This window comes from Microtus pennsylvanicus, chromosome 12 (assembly GCF_037038515.1).
Source record: "Microtus pennsylvanicus isolate mMicPen1 chromosome 12, mMicPen1.hap1, whole genome shotgun sequence".
Classification (NCBI taxonomy): domain Eukaryota; kingdom Metazoa; phylum Chordata; class Mammalia; order Rodentia; family Cricetidae; genus Microtus; species Microtus pennsylvanicus.
This window is the reverse complement of record NC_134590.1, coordinates 9,351,984-9,372,275: the sequence shown is the minus strand read 5'-3', so window position 1 is coordinate 9,372,275 and position 20,292 is coordinate 9,351,984. Positions and strand designations below refer to the sequence as shown.

The following is a 20,292-nucleotide window of genomic DNA, read 5'->3' as shown; positions in this document are numbered from 1 at the left end:
CTCAAAAAGAAGTAAACTCCACATGGAGTTTATTTGATGCTCATCATTTGATGGAGGAGGGTCATCTTTCTATCTGTTGTTTCATTGGTTAAGTAATAAAGAAACTGCTTGGCCTCTGATAGGACAGAAAAGTAGGTAGGCGGAGTAAACAGAACAGAATGCTGGGAGAAAGAAGCTGAGTCAGGTCAGTCGCCATGGTTCTCCCACTCCAGACAGACGCAGGTTAAGATCTTCCCTGGTAAGCCACCTCATGGGCTACACAGATTATTAGAAATGGGTTAGATCAATATGTAAGAGCTAGCCAATAAGAGGCTGGAACTAATGGGCCAAGCAGTGTTTAAAAGAATACAGTTTCCGTGTAATTATTTCGGGTAAAGCTAGCTGGGTGGTGGGATGCAGCCCAGCCCACCAATCCTATTACAACAATCATTCTCTCTGAAGTAGACTGGTGTTGCCAGGAGCAGGAATATCTCATTATTATAAAAACTTATATTAATAAAGGATCTTAAATGCCATATTCTACAGATCTCTTAAGTATCTATCTAAAATATATCTCTGTTCAACTTTGAAAACATATCTAACATGACTACAAGTATGATTGTAATAGGTGACAACTACTAATCTGTATTTTATTTATCTTATCTATTTATCTTCATTATCTTACGTAATTTGTAATAATAACTTCTAAGGACTAAAAATTTACATTACATTGCTAAATGAGCTTCACAGGTACAATACCTTAAACAAGAGTAGAAATACATGTATAGTATGTCCTAACAAATATAACCTTAGATTTGTATTGATATACAAAGATATCTTAAGAGCAGAAACATATATACAGCATAGCAAAAATAACCTCAAATTTATATCAACATCTGAAAATCCATATCAATGTAAAATATTTAAAGTTAGTAGTTACCTTTTATGGTTTAGAAATAGATTCAACAATCTACCCTAATAGATTCAAAAATTTATCCTTTTATTCTATCATTTCTATATCCCCTTTTTTTTCTTTTCAGAATGATATCCCTGAATCTAATGTCATTTATTAAACTTTTTCCTGTCCATTTTCAATAATTACTTATAACTAATTCCTCTAAACAATGAAAAATATTCATAACTTACTAAATGACAAAAACCAGCCACCCCACCTCTTGGGAATGAGGGCACTGAAAAAACTCTGCATGGAGTTTATTTTTTTAGGGCAAAAGCTAGCCATGTGGGTAAAGAAACTGCTTTTGCCTCATTTGTTTACAGGATACTCTAAGCTAGACTAGCAGAACACAAAAAAGGTGACTTCCAAACTTCGCTATGATAAGATAGGATAGTCCTTTAAAATTTCCTGCTTCTCAGAAATGTCTATCAGATATACTAGACTCAAAGGGCAAAGGTGAATGTTACCACATTAAAGAAGAACCTAGGGTGGCTTGTCCAGGCAGGCAACATTAAACCTTTCTGGTGTCTGTGATGGAGTTGGAAACTAGATAGTCATAGTTAAAGTTTTCCTTAGTTTTGATAAAAGGTAAATTAGCTAAAAGAAAAAAAACCTTTAGACTCACAAAGATATTTTCTTTAAGTTTGCCAAATACAAATGAACTGGATATTGTAATTGCAATTCTTACCTAATAACTGTTTGGTTGTCTATAATTTCACTACGTTAAAGTTAAAAACCTTAATTTTAATTAGACAGAAAGGGGGAAATGTGAAATATTCCTTTACACGTGTGAATATATGTAACTCTGATTGGTTTAATAAAGAAGTTGACTGGCCAATAGTTGGACAGGGTAAGGTTAGGGGGAGAGCCAAACAGAGAATGCTGGGAAGAAGAAGGGCAGAGTCAGAGGAATAGTGAGCAGATATAGAGAGAAGCAAAATGGACATGCCGTACTGAGAAAGGTACAAAGTCCAGGAGCAAAGCATAAATATATCAGTTAATTGAAAATGTAATAGCTAGTTCATAAAAAAAGGCTTAGTTATTGGCCAAGATTTATAATTAATATTAAGCCTCTGTTTGGTTACTTGGAAACATCTTATTGGACAGAAACTTCCCCCTACACAGTGAGTTTTTTTTTTTTAACTTTAAAGAGCACAAATACATTTTAATACTGGTTTATTCATTCGTTGGAACCAGACAAAGGTTCTTAGCACTATTGTTTCATAAGTTTTCCTTGGCTTAGAAAGTGAAGCAAGATTTAAGGAATTATGGCATGGTCAGGGAAAAGACATGTGTGAGAATATTCATAATCCTTTGTTTCTTCAATCTGTACCTAGTATGTTTTCTGGTGAAGACTGGACCCAGGTAGAATCTGACTTGGAACAAATGAATGAAACAAACAAAACAAAACCAAAATGAAAGACCATTTCACTTGTGGCTGAAAAGGAAGAACAGAATGAGGTCTTCATTCCTCACCACAGACATACTGTCTGTAATTACCAGCAGTGGACACACTCTTATGAATCTCTAAAAGACACAGCCATATCTAAGTTTTTCTATAACTTAGGTATTTTTCCTCAGAATATCTGTTTTATTTTCATAATGAAAACTTCTTACTTCATTAGGTGTCTAACTTTTCATGAACATTTCAGGGAATGAAGGAGAAATGCATACACATATATGTACATACATGCATTCATACATACATATATGAGGTTAAGATCACCTTTACAAGGACGTTGTGATTCCTGCCATGCTGCCAGCGGGTACCCTCAACCTTTCAACCATCCCAGGAGCCCTCAGTCAAAGCAGTTCTATGTGGCTTCCTGCCAACAGTCCAAACCCTAAATTTTTCTCTGCTGAAGCTTGCTTAATGACCCAGTGTCTGCTAAAATTTTGCTCGTGTGCTTTCTATACCTTTTAGGAACAACATCCATAAGCCTACTAGATAAAGTTTATTGACTGTGTTGTGTTCTAATGCTTTAGCAATCTCTGGTCCAAATGTTCTATCAATTTCTGAGTGGTGTATTAAAATGTTTGTTCCTCCTAATTCCACCAGTCTGCTGTTTACCTTTGAAGCATCTTATTAGGAATTTTTTAAAAGGCTTTTTCTATGACCTTGATGAACTGTGCACCTTCTTATCATATGTCTTCATATTTAGGAATACTTCCTCTCTGATAGCAACATGGTGACACCTACTTTAGAACTGATTCAATATTTCCCAGATGTATTTTTTCATTCCTAATTTCAACTTCTTGCACCTCATATTTTAAGCTGTTCTGCTGTAAACACCATATAGCTAGTTTTTATCTTATAATTTTATTTAACAATACATTTTTTAATCTAGAGAGTTAATTTCATTTACATACCTTGGACTTCTCTCTAATTTCTTAGTTTATACTCTTTCCCCACCCCCTGGCTTTCCTAATTCTTGCTGCTTTTCTGTGAAGATGACATTTTATCCTCCTATTTTAATTCAGTCCCTGCTACTTTGAGTGTATACGCTGCTGCTGTGGGGTTAGTTAGCATGTTCTCATTTAAATGTGATGCGTTACTGTGATGACTGAGTCACACCATAATTTTTAATGAGTTGACAGATTTACCACTGTCCTGTGACTACCATTTCTTGTTGCTTTGCACTCCTGGGTGGGGACAGGTGTTCATTTCTTCACCTTCTGCAATCGTGTCCTTTTTGTGTAGGAAACAGCTCTCATCTTTGTCAGAATGTCATTGCACCCTTCCTGAGGGATGGTTTCTCTGGGCTTATAATTAAAGTTTGCCAGTTATTCTTACTCAACATTTTTTAGCATGACAGTCTACTGCATTCTGACTTTTTTTTTTGATTTTCGAGACAGGGTTTCTCTGTAGCCTTTGGTTCCTGTCCTGGAACTAGCTCTGTAGACCAGGCTGGCCTCAAACTCACAGAGATCCGCCTGCCTCTGCCTCCCGAGTGCTGGGATTAAAGGCGTGCGCCACCACCGCCCAGCTCATTCTGACTCCTTTTGCTGATGGTAAGATACCAACTGAAAGTCCCTTCCTCTCCGATATTTCTTCCCTTTCTATCTTTCCGTTTACACCTACCTGCTTTTTCTTGTTTAAGGTTTTCTTTGTTTCTTATCCCCCTACTACAAAAGCTAACATCCAAGGAGCTCTGATGATTAGCTCACCCTGGAATTTGAAGGCCCTCCCTCCTGCAGAACACCGGAGCTGGCTCTGCATGATCAATAGAATACAGTAAAGTGCTGACCCGTGGGATAGGGCTTCCAAGGCAAGCAGCTTGTCCAAAGTTACCTGGATGATACACTCTGATGGAAGCCGTGTGTCACATCTTAGAGACATTCAACCAGTCCCATGAAGAGGTTCATATGGAGAATTATGGCCTCCAAGAGACAGCTAATATCAGCTTGTGAGCCATGATAGATTGGATCCTCTACCCTTATCCAGTCTGCAACTCTTCAAGTGACCATTGCCTCAGCCAACTTCTAGCTGAAGTTTCGCAAGCAATACTGAATCATGTCATGGTTAATATTGATTGTCAACCTGATAAGACCTAGGAAACTAGGTTACCTAGGAGACAGGCCTCTGGCCATGCCTGTCAGGGATGGTTTAGATTGGGTTAGCCTCTGAGCATGTCTGTGAGACAGTCTCTTGATTAGGTTAACTGATATGGGGAAACCTCTCCTAACTGCTGGACATTATCAAGGAGCTAGGAGGCTGATCAAGAGCAGTCACTGTTCTTTGCTTCCTAACTGTGGATGTACCGTGACCAGATGCTTCAACCTCCCACTTCCGGGACTTCCCACCATGTCATATGGTTCCCTCTGTGAGTCAAAATTAATTATTCTCCCTCCCATTGCTTTTGTCAGATGTTTGTTTCAGCAAAAATGAAAGTGACGAATACCCTAACCAATCCATTTCTAAAGACCCAACTCAGAAAGCCTGTGAGGTCACAAATAATTATCATTATTTTAAATTTGTTTTAGATTGACATGCAAAAATTAGGTCAAACAAGTACAAGCAGTCCGACTGTGGATCTGTTGATGTTTCTCTACCTCATAATCAGTTCATATGTGTGTGATATTAGGTTATTCGTGCATGTGATCTATGTGTATGACTGTGTGGTTGGGAAAGTTTTAGCTATTATTTCTTTAAAATTTAAAACTGAATACACTTATTTATTATCTCTCTCTCTGTATGTATGTGTGTATGTGTGTACACACACGTGTGCAACTATGGACATGGGTATCACAGTATGCATGTGAGTGTCAGAGGGTAACCTGCAGGAGTCAGTTCTTCCCTCCCACTATGTGAGTCCTGGGGATCAAACTCAGGTGTGCCACCAGGCTTGGCACCAGCAGCCTTTTGCACAGTCATTAGTTGTTTTTTTTAATATTTCTTTGAACTCCACTCTCTATATTATTTTTGTATTGGACACTAATCATTTTTCTCACTGTATTCACCAAATTCCTTCATTTTCATTCTTTTGGTTTCAATGTTTAAGTCTCTGTTACATTCTCTGTAATTAGTCAATTTTCTTTAAGTCTCTGATTTCTCTTTTTGTGATAATTTTCTACTCTGCATTCCAAATACACTATCCTAACAGACCCATAATTCACAGGTAATAAAGCACACTGCTCTTTGGTGTGCAGTTCACTGAATCTGATGCTGATTAAACCCCTACGAGAGCAGCCACCCCCATAGGAAACACACACTCTCACTATACAGGGAAATTCCTATGGGTTTCTTTCCCTACAAACGTAGAGATAACCATTACTGTGTTTTTGCCATCTATCCTAGAACTTTGATCACTGTGATTGTGGATAAGGTACTTGTTCAACACAGGTGTTACCTGTGGTAACTCATCATTCCTTTGTATGACGGAGAAACATTTACTGCTGGGTGTGTGATTGAATCTACTTATGTGCAGTTAAAGATGGATATTTGGGCTATTTCTACTTTGAGAACTATTAGAAACTAAGCTGTTTTGAGCAACCATACATAATATTTTCCACAACATGGTTTCAACTATCTTAAGTAAATGCCAAGTGTGATTATTTCCTTACTAAGTTGTCTTTTGCCCTGGAAGAAACTGGCCAGTCATACTTCAGAGTGGATTACCATTCTCTGTTGGTGAGAGAATGTCCTCACCAACACTTGCATTTTTTTTAATATATTAATTGTAGTGACTATGAAATGGCATTTCCTTGTGGCTTTACATTGAATTTTCTTGAAGACTGAATAGAGCCAAGTGATCCTTCCCACGTCTGTGTTAATGAAATAGGGTTTCAAGGTTTTGGCTATTTAAAAAATAGTTTCTCTTTCTTGTTATTAAGGACTTGTGGGAGTTTTTGTATATTCTAGACACAAGCTCACTGTTACACAAATAAAGCGAAAATATTTCTCCTGGTTTATGGCATGCCTATGTGCTTTCTTGGCAGTATATTCCAATAATCAGTATTTTATGACATTTATGAAGTCTAATGAATCCTTTTCTCCTTTAATATTAATACTAATTGCTTTCTAAAGAATCTGTACCCATCCAAAGCCATAAGAGTACAACACTTCTTTCTTGTTGCATACAGCATGAGGTGGATAGTCTCCAGGTGTTCCCTCGGGATTTTTATAAAGGACAACCTATTCTCTCACTCATGTGATGTCTATCTGTGACCTTTTGTCTATGAGGCCATATGTCTGTCCTTAAACAAATGTCACATCACTGTCCACTGTAGCTTTGTACTAAGGCTTGATACCAGGAAGTGTAATGTTTTGTTTGTTGCTCTTCTTTTACAAAGTGGTTATTGGCAGGGGTGGTGGTGGTGCACACCTTTAATCCCATCACTTGGGAAGCAGAGGCAGGTGGATCTCTATGAGTTTCAGGCTAGCCTGGTTACAAGAGCTAATTCCAGGACAGGCTCTAAAGCTACAGAGAAACTCTAAAAACAACAAAACAAAAACAAACAAAACCAAAAAACAAAGTAATTATTAATTCTTACCAGTCTACATTTGCATGTAACTTCCATTTCTAAAACTTGTCTTCTCAGATTTTGATTGTACTGACATTATTAATTTGGAAAATATAGATAACATCAGACAATTTTGCTTTATACACCACTACTGTCTACAAATCATGAACACAGTATATAGTACCATTTAATTATTTGTATTAATATTCTACAATTTTCACTGAAGAGCTATTACACGTCTTTATACAATTTATTTTATTATTTATTCACAATGATACTGTTCCAGTATAATATTTTACAATTTTGATGTCATAAGTACTATTTCATTTATGAGTTTTTATCATTACCATTTAAAAAAAGAGAATTTTATTTATTAATTTTGTGCCAACAATGCCTAACTCTACTGTTCTAAGTACTTCTTTGATGGTTCTTAAGACTTCTCTAAATAATTTTAAATAAATAAAATAATAATAAATAATAAATAAAAATTCATGCTGTATTCAAATAAAAAGAGGTGACATATCTGATTTTCTGATATGGGGCCTTTTGTTGCCCTTTCTCAGTTTATTTCACTTACTGAAATCTATTACAATGTTCCTATCCCAAGATCAGATCCTCTCTTCTTGTTCTCCATCTAATGAAAGAATGCCCAGTGTCACTGACTGGGTATGATATTAACTACATGTTTAACCCTAACTCCTCATATACTGAGGCATGTTCCCAACAAACACCTAGGCAGCAGTTTTTAAATGTGGATCTCACGTAGCAGGATACCCTCTATCAAGGCTTGGATGTTTATTTTCAATGTCTTTTAATGCATTCACACTTTATACCTAAATCAGCTGCATCAGGATGGTCCAATGCGAGCTACTCCACCATTAGTTAAAAACTTCCATTGTACATTTACTTAATTATTATAGTCTTATTTTCTCAGCAGGCACTTCATTTGTTAGGTCTTTCTGCAAACTTCTTAGATCTCTTTTTGCAAGTTCACTTCAGCATCTACTTCTGTTATTTGTTCTTCTGGCAACCAGTGCCATAGCAGTGAGTACGGCTTTTTCTCACACATTTATTATTGATATATTTCTAGCATGAGCTTGTCTTTCCTGGAACTTCACCTCCAGAAGTTCTTTGTGTCCTGAGCTGACAGCATATTATTTTAAAAAGAATACACAGTGATGCTTAGGAACATGGGCATAGTTCCAGCATGGATCCGTTTTCATTTAAATCTTTGCATGGACTTTTCCATTAAGAGCAGCTCGTGGCCAGGAATTCTTAGAGCTGCCTTTTTCCATCCACTACCATGAGCGAATGATGAGAGAAGCAAATCTGCTTGCATGTACTGTCTTCGTAAGTCTGGTGTTTGTGTAAACTGTGTGGTGCCTGCTGCTCTATAGAGCTCTCTAGCTCACTTTCCCATAGTGCCCAGAGTGAGGTCGCCCATTCCTCAATGACACAGCTACTAAATCAGTCATTTAGACTTGCTGTTGCACACAAGTCAACAGCTTTGGTCTTGGTGCCGAAGACACAACCTGGGCTCTGACCACGCAAGGCAACTGTTGTACATCTTAAGACCTTCGGTGTTTGATCACTGAGCTATCTTCTTCCCCGACCCACAGAAACTACTGTCTTGTCTAATGTATGTATCCATCCATCCCTAACACTCTTTTTCATGTCTCATATGGTATTTTTGAATTTTATGTCGCAATAGCAATTCAGGATATCTAGTTTTAAATGCAATTGGTAATTGAAAACTCAACATTGAGTTTTTGAATAACTAAAATCACTGTTTATTTTTTTGGCTTTGAAGATAAATGAGAAGGCTAGACAATGGCATCAAACAGGGCAGTCACTGCCATCTAGTCCTATAAATAGTCAATACACTACCTGAGGTTTGAGAGAAAACAACTACGGAAGGTTGAGAGATAAATTTAATAAACCGTCTGCAGCCCTTGTGAGTTTTTCTTTCTTCTGGAATATCCCAGAGGGTTTTCCCCGAAGATCTGTGGGAGGCGCTGTCAATGCAGGAACTGTGAGGGAGTGCAGTGATTGAAGCCTCGTGTTCGTACCTCCCCAGTTCTGAAAGCTGTCTTTCATGGATAAATAAAGCTTGAATGGATCAAAATGTTTCTTGGAAGCGAGCCAGGCTGCACATGAAAGGGCTCTTATTTTACTTCAGAGGAAAAGATCTCTTAAAATTTGAACATAACAAACTTAGTCACTTGGGCTAAATTTCACAATTATACTAACTAAACCTATCTTGTACACTATTGAATAGATTCACTGTGAAAGTTTGAGCATAGCATCTGCCTATGACATCTGAGCAGTAAATAGTGGTATTTTCCTACATCAAAGGGTGACAATGTGCTTATGAGTGTTGAGTTCAGCTATAGCCTGATGCCTTTAAGGAGCTATGGAAACGGACCTCGGGAAGCTGTCTCCTGAGCTCCAAAGTGCCTTAATTTTCTCTCAGTTTGACCATCAAGTTCTATTAATTTCTCACTGAAAGAAATTTATGTAGTATCCTCTTATGCTCTCATTGATATGCAATGGATTCCTATTGGGAATTAATGGACCTCAGACACAGACAGCAAGGAAAGCTGATCCTCACTGAGCCTGTAGTCTCAGAGATTCGGAACCCTCGCTGCCTATTAGAACAACTAGGAAGATGTCAAAACAGCCACCAATGGTCACATGGTTCCTTCTCTCCCTATTTGGAAGGCGGATACCTTGAGACAGAAACCATACTAACTTCTTTGTTCTTCACAAGGCAGTTCTTATATGCAGCACCAAAAGAAACACAGTTAAAATGATTAAACAATACTAACAAATTCTAAAGGCATTTTATGGTGTGAATCTTCAGTAAGAGTTGTAGATATGGTCAGAAACACTGGTTCAGAAAAGAATATATACATAGTCACTGGAGACATGGCCCAGAGGTTAAGAGCACTGGCTGATACTGCAGAAGGCGTGCGTCAGTTCCTGCCACCTACATGGAGGCTCACACCTGTCACCGCAGTACCGGGTGTTCAATGCCCTCTTCTGGCTCTGCAGGCACAAGGTGTGAACACAGTCCACATACACACATGCAAGCAATCCATTCATACTCCATTCATACACATAAAAATAAACACTTAAATAGGCTACACGCATGATAGGGCTCACAGTATTAAGCATGACGTATTCAAGGGCTGTATCCCCTGTAGTGAAAACAGCAGCTGCCCCCAAACTGAAAAGAGATTGCAACGATAGCACAATTTTGTGGTAGAAATATTCCACATGACACTATGAGTAAGGAAACTTGCCTTACCAACTTAAGGTAGCCGTCGGCATCCAGGATTAAGTTTTCTGGCTTCAGATCTCTGTAGATAATGCCTAGTCCATGTAGGTAATCAAAGGCTTCTGTCACACAGGCGACACAGAATTTGGAAGTCGGTTCATCAAAGCTGCCTCTGCAATGACATTGCTTTCTTCTTAATGCTCTTTGGTACTCTTCTAAGCACATCTAGATTGTATTATAAAGATTACCTGATGTGTGTGTGTGTGTGTGTGTGTGTGTGTGTGTGTGTGTGTGTGTGTGTGCGTGTGTGTCCTGGTGCATATGTGGAAATCAGGTGCCAATGCTTGACTTACCCCTTATTTGATTAAGGCCTTGGTTTTGTTGTTGTATATCACGCTAGCCAGTCACCAAGCTTCCAGGAATTATGTACTATGTAACAGGAGTCATTGAAGTCACAAATGCCTGTCACCATGATCAACTTTACATGGTTATGGGGACTCAAATTTAGGCCTGATTTATGTGTGGTAGCAGTTTAACTCCTGAGTCATCTCCCTAGGCTATGTCAATGGACTTTTTATATCATTAACATTCAAATTTAATTTACATGAAAATGGCTATAAACAGATCATAAAGAAATTGATGGGAACATTTTATAAAACTATAATAATTACACTAAAAAATCCCTACATTTATGCACTTCTTTCTGGTAATCACATATGAACCCTGAAAACAGGGAGGAAGACTTATAACACCTGTGGCGTATTGTGGAGATAGGCAGCTATTTTGATGAAAAGATTGACCAAGACTTACATAATTTATCATTTGACTAAAAATGGTTCAAGTGGTCACTTTCATTCTTGTCTACACAGCATAAACGAGTAACCCCAAGAGAAAGCCAGTCATAACTTCCCTGCTGGGCTCTCATTAATCTTTTATTAGAGTTATTTCATATAAGGATGGTTTCTGGTTTTATACATTGATTAATTTTTTTAATGTGGTAGTGATTCCTCATGTTTTATAACCCGAGGTGTGACTTTGGAAAGAAAACTCAGTTTGATTCCTGAAAACTATTTTCTCCACTCTCCATATCCTCAGGTAAGTTATTCAAGTTCCCACAAGCTGGAGCGCCATGCCTCAATGACGGGTTTGTAACCAGGGTTGTCCTAAAGTGCCTACCAGGTGGCAGGAACTATCTGTTTTTAGGATACAGATTTCTCAGCAGATTGACCCGCTGAATCAAAGATGCACTCTGCTAATGCTTCTGAGGGAATCCCGAAGGTCTCCTTCATTTTCCTGCTTCTTCCCACTGGAATCCAACAACATGCTCTTAACACAACATTCATTTACTTCATGTCTAGCTCAGTAGGTCTCAGCCACAAGTGCACTGAGAAGCCCTTAAACAAATGATCTGCTGGACCCCACCCCAGTAAAATGAACACAAGTGTATTAGCACACAACAACGCAGCCAGGCTTGAGAGCCACTGTGTCAGAGAAGAATGTGCAAAGGTCGGCCTGTCAGTAACTCCTGTGCTCTAACGCACCACGCCCTCCCATTCCTCATCAGGTACCCTCTTCTCCTTCCTGCTGCTCCTGGCCCACAGCTTTCCAGCTTTGTCTGCCCTGTCCAGTCTTCGTCATTTTAGAGTGCCCCTGCTTTACCATTTCCTTACAGATACACAGCTTCTCTGGAATTATTCAGCTTTTGTATTGGTGGAATATTTTAATATCAGCCATTTTCTTCAGATAAACTCTAAACTTGTTTTTCTAAGGTTTATACTTGTATAGCCGTTTACATAGAACATTCGATACTGTCTAGGGAACTTGCAAGCTTTCACCATTGTTCCTTCTACACAGAAGCTGTTTAGTAGCCACCTGTGATTATGACGATATCAACACCATTCCTTTAATAAAAGCCAACCTTTGTGGACATCTGACCCTCCTTTGTTTGGAGGAGGACACAGTCGCTCCCCCATCACACCCCTTTTTTAGTATTCTAAATCTGAGTTTACACACAGGGTCTACCTCCTACCATCCATGTGACCTCAGACAGCTCACACATGCCTGAAACCTTTAGTCCATATACTTGGAAGTTAGTATGTTTTGGAAGTTTCCCCATGATGGTTCTGTAGCGTTAGCTAACAGAACGCACCGATTCCTACTGTGATATATCTAGTGACAATGTCTTCCTATAACTGCACCCTAGACTACGTCCTCCTAGGCCAGCCCAGATGTGAGCTGATAAGAGCTACTGTTCACACATCTCTTTTCATTACCTGTCCCTTAGAATACTCCACAGCTCTCCACCCAAGCAGGCCTCCAGAAGCATGTACACATATTTATTGTCCTTGAAAGTACGATATAATCTGTGGAGATGAAAACATAAGATCAGAATTGGAGGTCCTAACCGCTTTCATTTGCTTAAGTTACTCCAGAAACATCTGGAAAAACGATTCCCATTTCCACACCGATATCCAACAGCCACACGCAGGGTAGGGGCGACATGCCCTCTTAGATCATTCATTCCTCTTGCCCTGAATCTCTGGCTTTATCCTGTACGTAGAACAGACTGACCATCCTCACCCCCATTTCATTGCCAAAGTGTTATCATTCTTGAAAGTACCAAGGCCACCTTCATCATAAAGCAACTCCTTATCCCACCATCAAATAGGGCCTCCCTTCTTCCCCAAAGCCACAGAGCTGAGAATGTATCACTTTAATATGTCCATTGCACAACAGGTCATTATATTCATGTTGTATGTCCCCTAACTGTTTAGCCAGTATTGGAAACAGACTCAGGGACAGAGACTTCTAAGTAGTTAGGCTGGTGGGAAGTGACGTGGCAAGGACACCTAGAGGTGGGGAGCGGCTTGGGAGAGGGGGTTTCCTGTAGGATCTAGTGTCAGCAAAGGCCCACCTCTAAGGAGATCTGCTGCCCTTGGGTGACCCTGGAAAGTAGATGCTGAGTCAAATGATCTGAGAATTGAGAACAATGCCCGGGAAGGACAGAGCTATTGTACTTCACAGGCCTCCGTACTCAAACCTGTGGTAAGAGAGCCTCAGACCTGGAGGAGTGTGCCTGGGTACTGCACCACATTTAACGCTTAGGTGAACACATTTTCTGGGGCTTAGAGTTCAAAAAGAATCCATTTTGGGGGGTGGAAAGGTGGATCAGCAACTACAGCATCCACTGCTCTCATGAGAGACCTGGGTTCAGCTTCCACAGGACAGCTCACAGCGATCTAGAATGTCAGCTCCAGGGCCTCTGTCACTCTCTTTTTGGCATTCATGGCTACCCCATCTGTACATGGTACACATCCATACATGCAGGCAAACACTCATACACACAAAATAAATATGCGTTAGGAAGAGTAAGGGAAAGGTAGAGGAGAATGGGGAAGGAATGGGAGGAGGGGGAAGAGGGAGAGGAGAAAAAGTTGCAGTCCCCTTCCTCACTAGTGCTAACACCAGATGGAAGCAGCCAGGACAGCTAGCAGATAATGCGCAGACACAGAAACTCCAGGAGGTGGTCTCTCTAGAAGCTGGGCATGGCGGCACGGTGGCACACATTTGTATCCTAGCTCTCAGGAGCAGCAAGATTTCTGGGAGTTCAGGGTTATCCTGGACCACGTAGTTAGTACCAGCACAGCCAGAAAATGAAACGGTTTGAGTATGCAGACTCCAGAGCTGTAACCCAGGCTGGTGGCCAAATGGGACACTTATTTCCTCCATCAGTTATAGAACTGCAGCTTCTCATTTTACATATAGATGAATAAAATTACATACTGATTATATATTATTTATATATTACTGTTGGTAAGCATTTACTGGAAAACACACACGGACATTTCTGATTCAGTTCCTCATGAGAGACCAGTGATGCAAACATGATCATCTCACCGCCACCCCTGGTTAATTCTCACAGTCCCTTCTGTGTAAATCTCAGGATACTAAATGTCTTCCCTGATATTATTCTAAATACCATCACTACTGTCCTGCATCTCAGCCCTTTGCTAAGAGCTGGTATTGAAAAAACAAATACAATCCTTAAACTGCCCATCACAGCTCATTAGTGAATATGAATTTTAAAAGAAAATTCTGGAAAAAATTATAAATATAATTGAATGAATACTGTCAGCCTATATGCCTGGAATCAGTCTAATATTTTTAACAATGAAAACTGAGCCTGTAACTAGGGATAGATAGGAGATTCTCGCAAGGCATTTGGTCTTTCCTATCAGCTGTACATCATCAGACTCACTAGAAGTACACTTAGGGATCACTAAACAGAAAAGGAAAATCAAAACTGGCTTATGTCAGCAGCTTATCAATACACAATTGAAGAGGCCTAGATAGTATCTCCTCCAATAACAACTACAGGGGGAAAGAAAGGAGTAACTATTAGAAGATGATCACTTTGTAGCTTTGTGCTTTGGAAACTGTGTGAACCCAAATGCTTCTCCCTGAAGAGGTTTAACATCCACCCACATGAGCAGCAGCTTGTGAGGTCTTGCTTCCTCTTCCCATATTCTGCATTACCTTTGGATAAAATAATTAGCTCCAACTACCCTAAAATAGCCCCCTACACACAGAGAGAGAGAGAGACAGAGACAGAGAGAGACAGGGACAGAGAGAGACAGAGAGAATGAATGACCACATTAGCAAGGTTTCCCTAGAATAAAAGCAATTGGAAACTCCTGCTCAAGATCTCCTAGGAAAACTCAGAGACATGATTTAATGCTTCCTGGCAAGCCAACTGCTCACTCACTTCACTACGAATGGAGAACACAGCTCCTCCAGGATCCTCTTCTCCGAGAAGACATGTTCTTGCTGCTTAGTGTCAACTATGTGCTTCTTCTTTATACACTTCATAGCAAAAGCAACATTCTCATTCTTAACTTTAACCTATGTGAAAATGAAAGACTCTTGTAATTAATACATCACAGCAGTTTGCAATACAGAATGTAACATGTTATCAATGAGAGTTAAATTGTTATACATTTAAAGAGTATATAAGCTTTTAACTACTTGTCTCTCTAGGACTGATTTCTATATAACTTTATACACTTCCGATCATTTTCAAAATACTTTATATAACTTGGTTCTAAAATTTTTGTACTGAAATAAGAAAAAAATGTGGTTGAATTTCATTGAGAGATTTTTTTTTAACAGTTTTGATTATGTAACATGAACAGCTTTCATAAGAATTGCCATGGCTTCTTATTTCTTGATATTCACCTCTAACTTTCACAGAAACTCATATCAAGTTCTATATATGTGGGAAGCTTACTAATCGCATGAGGTAATGTAAATTAAATTGATTAAAAGTAGGAATTAAGTTCCTTGATTGGAGTAGGCACATTTCCAAAGCTCAAAGGGCACATGAGGTGATAAAAGTATGGAAATGCATGTCCATCATGGTAGATATTGGTCTGGGACACTAAGATAGGGCCTCCTCTGTGCGTGAAACTTTTAAAAGAAACTCTTTCTTAAAAGAAAATCAAGATTGAAACAACTAGATTTTTTTCTGATAGGCATAAAAAATCCATACGCAGGCAATAATGGTTAGTAAATGGAAATTACTCCAGCCCATATTTTGATCATATTTACCATTGGTAATGTCTATGGAATTTAAATAAGTAGAGAAATTACTGCTTCAGTAATTATTATCTCGGAAAGCAGGTCTTTGCATAGTTAATTCAATCCTTGAGCTGTGTTTTTGGTAGGAGACACCAGTGCAGAAGAGTAACTGCCCAGAGCCCAAGTCACTACAAATGTTTCAGCCCGTTACAAAAGTGTTTGCCCTTTAACCAACAGAGACAAGCTCTAAAATGGGTTTGAACTGTGCCACTGGGGCCTGGGGTATCATTTCACAGATGTTTGTGCCCAGCCTTCCTGCAGACAAAAGCAGCGACATAGCTCCCGGAGGTGGCTGTACAGTGAATTGTTAAAAATTGGCTGAGCAGAGAAGGGCTTGGTAATTGCCACAGGCTTGGAGCCATCTGCACCCAATGAGAGCACAGATTCCTATCCCACAGTTTCCTCAGAACACTTGATCTGAAGCAGGACTTGTGCTATTCCTTGGGAGCTGATTATGAAGCACAGACAGGTGGTGGCGTGGACGCTAACTGAAATCAGCTCTGGCTCCCAGCTGTCTGGTTGAGCACCGCAGAAGGCTGCTCTTCAAACATCCTTTTGCATTCATCTTCCTTCCCTTTTCTCTAATGGGAAGTTTTACACAACCCCAAAATAGGGTAATGAGAGCCGAACACAGACATAGAGGTAGGGTTGCTTAAGGAATATGACTATAATATTGAGGATCCCATCTATGGTACTTTTGGGGCCACATTCTCTTTTCCTTTAGTGTAGAGAGAACATGTGTTATGATTGCACACATCTAAGTACATGTAATTCATTGCTAGGGAATACATTTCTCTTTTACATCTCATAATCCTTCAGAATGCTTACTCGGTACACTCTTCAATAATTACTATCCAAGACATTCATCACAGGATGTGACGTAAGAAGACTGACAGCCATCTAACTACTCTCTGCAAGCAAGGACAGACTGAGACATTTACTTCCTTCAGTTCAGAACACTGTCAGACAGCAATGATAACTCATAGAGTCCTCCAACACAAGCTAGATACAAAACAAAACAAAACGAAAACGTCAGAATGCTTCGCTCAGATGCTTGAAACGTAAACCCCTTACAAGCTCCACTCTTCCGAACCCACCAACGCCCAGTGTGGCGATAACCTCGAGGTTCTGGAATGGGGACGTTGAGGAGAATCTGGCCACCTTCTCTTTCAGCTGAATCATCTCCAGAGAAAGGGCTTTGGACAACTTCCAGTTAGACATAGAGCGCCTGAAGAGAGAAATGAGACGTCACACAAACACCCTGAGCCACCCTGCTACCCCGCCATTCACAAACTCTACTCTCCCAGGGCTCATTTCTACCTGGAACACTGCCTATCAGTGCAACAAAGACTATCTCAACCCTGATAGAGACACGTTTAGTTCTATCCAGGGGGAAAAGCAATCTAAGACACATCACACGTAAGGACTAGACAAAAGTCAAACACAGTCAAGAAGAGGTAAAATGGGGAACTCTTGTAGCCTTTGAAACACATCTCAAAAAAAGCTGTTAATAAATAACCCAGGCAGGCAGTTGAGGAGAACAAAGGCAGGAACCTCCTTTGTCATTCACAGAAGGCCACGCTAAGAATTTCTGCTTTTTGTCAACAAAGCTTTTCACGCCTTACGCAGAATAACTGCTTTATGAACCATGAACGAACACTTCACATTTAAGCATTGCTGTTCACAAAATGCATGTTTTGTTTTTGAATTAAAACTTACGGTTCTGACTTATAAGGGCCAAGGGCACAAAAACATTGCAAATGCATTTCTTGAAGAAAAGTAAAGTACTGATTGAACACTTTAGCTCAAAATTTAGTCTTTCCAGAAAATTCGAGTGCACCTCTCTGGAAGCCTGTCTCATGAACATGAGCTGCAGCTTTCGCGTGTGATGTCCTAAGGTCTGGGGCTACCAGAGTGGAGAGCATCCAGCTTGGGTGTATGTGGCCCTGGGTTCTATTCTCGGCACAAAATATTACAGTAAAATTTAAAAGCTTTATCAAGCAATTATAATTTAACAAAAGTTCCCTATAACTGAAAATAATCAATCCCTATTACTAGGTTTGGAGTGATGCACTCACAAACACATCCTTGGAAATTTTCAAAAACTTCAAACTGTGAGCCTGCTCTTCACCCGTAATCATGTTCTTTTGAACTAAGGCAGCATTCTGAAGTGTTCCCTTTATCTGGAAATTTCTCCCTCAAATTCCTACCCAGCCTCAAAGATTTCAGTTAGAGGCTTCAAACCTCTCCATTCTGGAGCTGAAATGGTGTCCCTAGAATGTTCTAATGAGGGCACATGCTGCTGCTGCTGCTGCCAGAGGAAACTGGCTCACTTACTTGGCATGTCTTTTTTCATCATCGCGGTTCAGGTTGGCCACATACCCCTCAAGGTATTTCTGGAGCTCCTCAAATGTCCCAACAGTTTGGTTGAATGTCCTAAGTAAAATAAAATGAAATGTTCTGTTGTGGCGGTATCAAGGCAATTTAACACTCTGTTCCCGTTTCCCTGTGTTTCTACATTGACACAGGGGAATACCCGTGTGTGTACTGGCCATTGCCTTGAGTGTCATTACTCAGAGGCTCTCTGTCCACCTTCTCTTAGGACAGGGTCTCACACTGGCTTGGAGCCTGCCAATTAGAGTAGATTGCTGGCCAGCAAGCTCCAGATACATGACTCTCTCTACATCCCTCCTTTTATTTTTATTACCGTCCAGCTATTTCACACATTTCTTCCCAGTTTCAAAATAGGAAAGGTAACTCAACCATATTCTTCTTGCACAACAATCAAGAGTTTGTTTAACATTATGAGCTAGGGAAGAAGAAATAAGGATCTCCAGATTTTCTGTCACTCTGTTTTAGTGTGAGTATGGTGCCCTTTGGTCAAGCCACCATCTGCTGAGCGTGTCTCAGATGCCAAGGACTATGCCAGACGCTGGCTCTGTGGTCACAATGTACAAATGACATATTTCTCTGTTTCTGGGGTTGATAGTAGGTTGGTAGGACAGGCGTTTAATAAATTAAACTCTAAGTATCAATATGATAGCACCGAGTGTCACAAATGGTGCTGTTGCTGCCATTGCTGTAGGATCTTAATTTATTCTATAAGTCATAATTAGAGTTCATCATTTCATTGATCAACAAAACTGAAATAACTTCCAGAGCGAAATGAGATGCTACTCACAGATACATAACCGCAGCGGCCCCAGAAACCTAGGCTGCAGGTCAACCTACTTGTACCTGACAGTTCATCTTCCTCATGTCTACTTCATACAATGTTTCATCTTTCACTGTGCCAGGTGGATATTCTCAACCCAATATGCATGTAAATTAAACACTTTAAAACTGTAAGCCTACAAATAATTTGCAAAGCCCATAAAAGTATTGCATTTTTCATGGATTCTGAGTGATATTATCTGATATACGTGATAATAGATGAAGTTCATTCTCTCATATATTTTCTCCTGGCTTCTGGAGCAATTATACCACAGCTGTTAGTCAGCACGTGAATATAGCTTCTGAAAACTCATAGAAAACAGATTTACTCATGGAACGTAACTGAACTAACACATTTTCCCTCCAACAGTTATCATCTCAGGATTGCCTTTATCTAAATAAAGTTTGCATTTGCTCAGCCCTGCGCCTTGGCAGGTTTGCCTCTTTTAGAGTGATTTCTACATTTTCTCTTTGCTTAGAGGAGTACCATTTTCAGGACCATTTCAGCAATTTAAAATAAAAGAAAGCCTTTTCCACCTCCATGAACCATGGTTGCTTCTCTTTCTGACCAGGTGCTATGGGAGCCCTGTGGCATGGTTGGCAGAAGGATGAAATGAGCTGGGGGACCTGGGCAGTAGCCCCTGTCCGGTCACAGATGGCATTGCTGGGAGCAGACCTTTAACTCACTTGGGGTTTACTTGTCTTATCTGTAGGAAAGAATTATAACAGCTTGGGGGTACTGCATTCTAGATACGTTAACATTAGGATTGTGAGGTTTTACACATAGTATTTGGCTTTTGGAGACAGTATAGAAATATATAGACAAAATAATTGTGTATTTTAAATTTCCCTGAAAGTACCATAAAAACGCCATGGATCTGTGAAGCAGGTCGTACACTAGAAATGCATTGATGATGAATGAACTTCTTGCATTATGAAGTTCACAGTGCTGCTCTATTTTTCAAAGCTTGAAAATTTCCACGATAAAAAGTATTTTTCTAGGGTTCTAATTTTCTTTCCAGTGTTTCACATCTACGATTCAGTAAATGCTATCAACAAACAGCCGCTGACTATATTGCACTGTTATATCTTGTCATTTTACTAGTTTTGTTAATATTTCATAGGAGTGCATCTGAATTCTTTGATGACACCATGTCTTTACATAGACAATGGCTCAGTTTTGGTTTATGTGGATTTATTCTTTAGATTGATTACATAACCAGTGAATATTTAACTGATTAATGAAGGGTCCAAGGAGTCAAAT

At 39.6% G+C, this 20,292-nt stretch overlaps 1 protein-coding gene across 1 annotated transcript in view; it reads right to left on the bottom strand.

Annotated features, from left to right (window-relative positions):
* The window catches only part of Prkg2 (protein kinase cGMP-dependent 2), a 103,429-nt gene that overhangs the window by 25,880 nt on the left and 57,257 nt on the right, over positions 1–20,292 (bottom strand). Inside the window, exons 10-14 of the mRNA XM_075943101.1 lie at positions 18,153–18,251; positions 16,890–17,043; positions 14,944–15,080; positions 12,452–12,541; positions 10,209–10,350 (exon numbers count right to left, since the gene is read on the bottom strand). Of these exons, the coding sequence (XP_075799216.1) occupies positions 10,209–10,350; positions 12,452–12,541; positions 14,944–15,080; positions 16,890–17,043; positions 18,153–18,251 (622 nt within the window). The remainder of the gene's footprint in view (positions 1–10,208; positions 10,351–12,451; positions 12,542–14,943; positions 15,081–16,889; positions 17,044–18,152; positions 18,252–20,292) is intronic.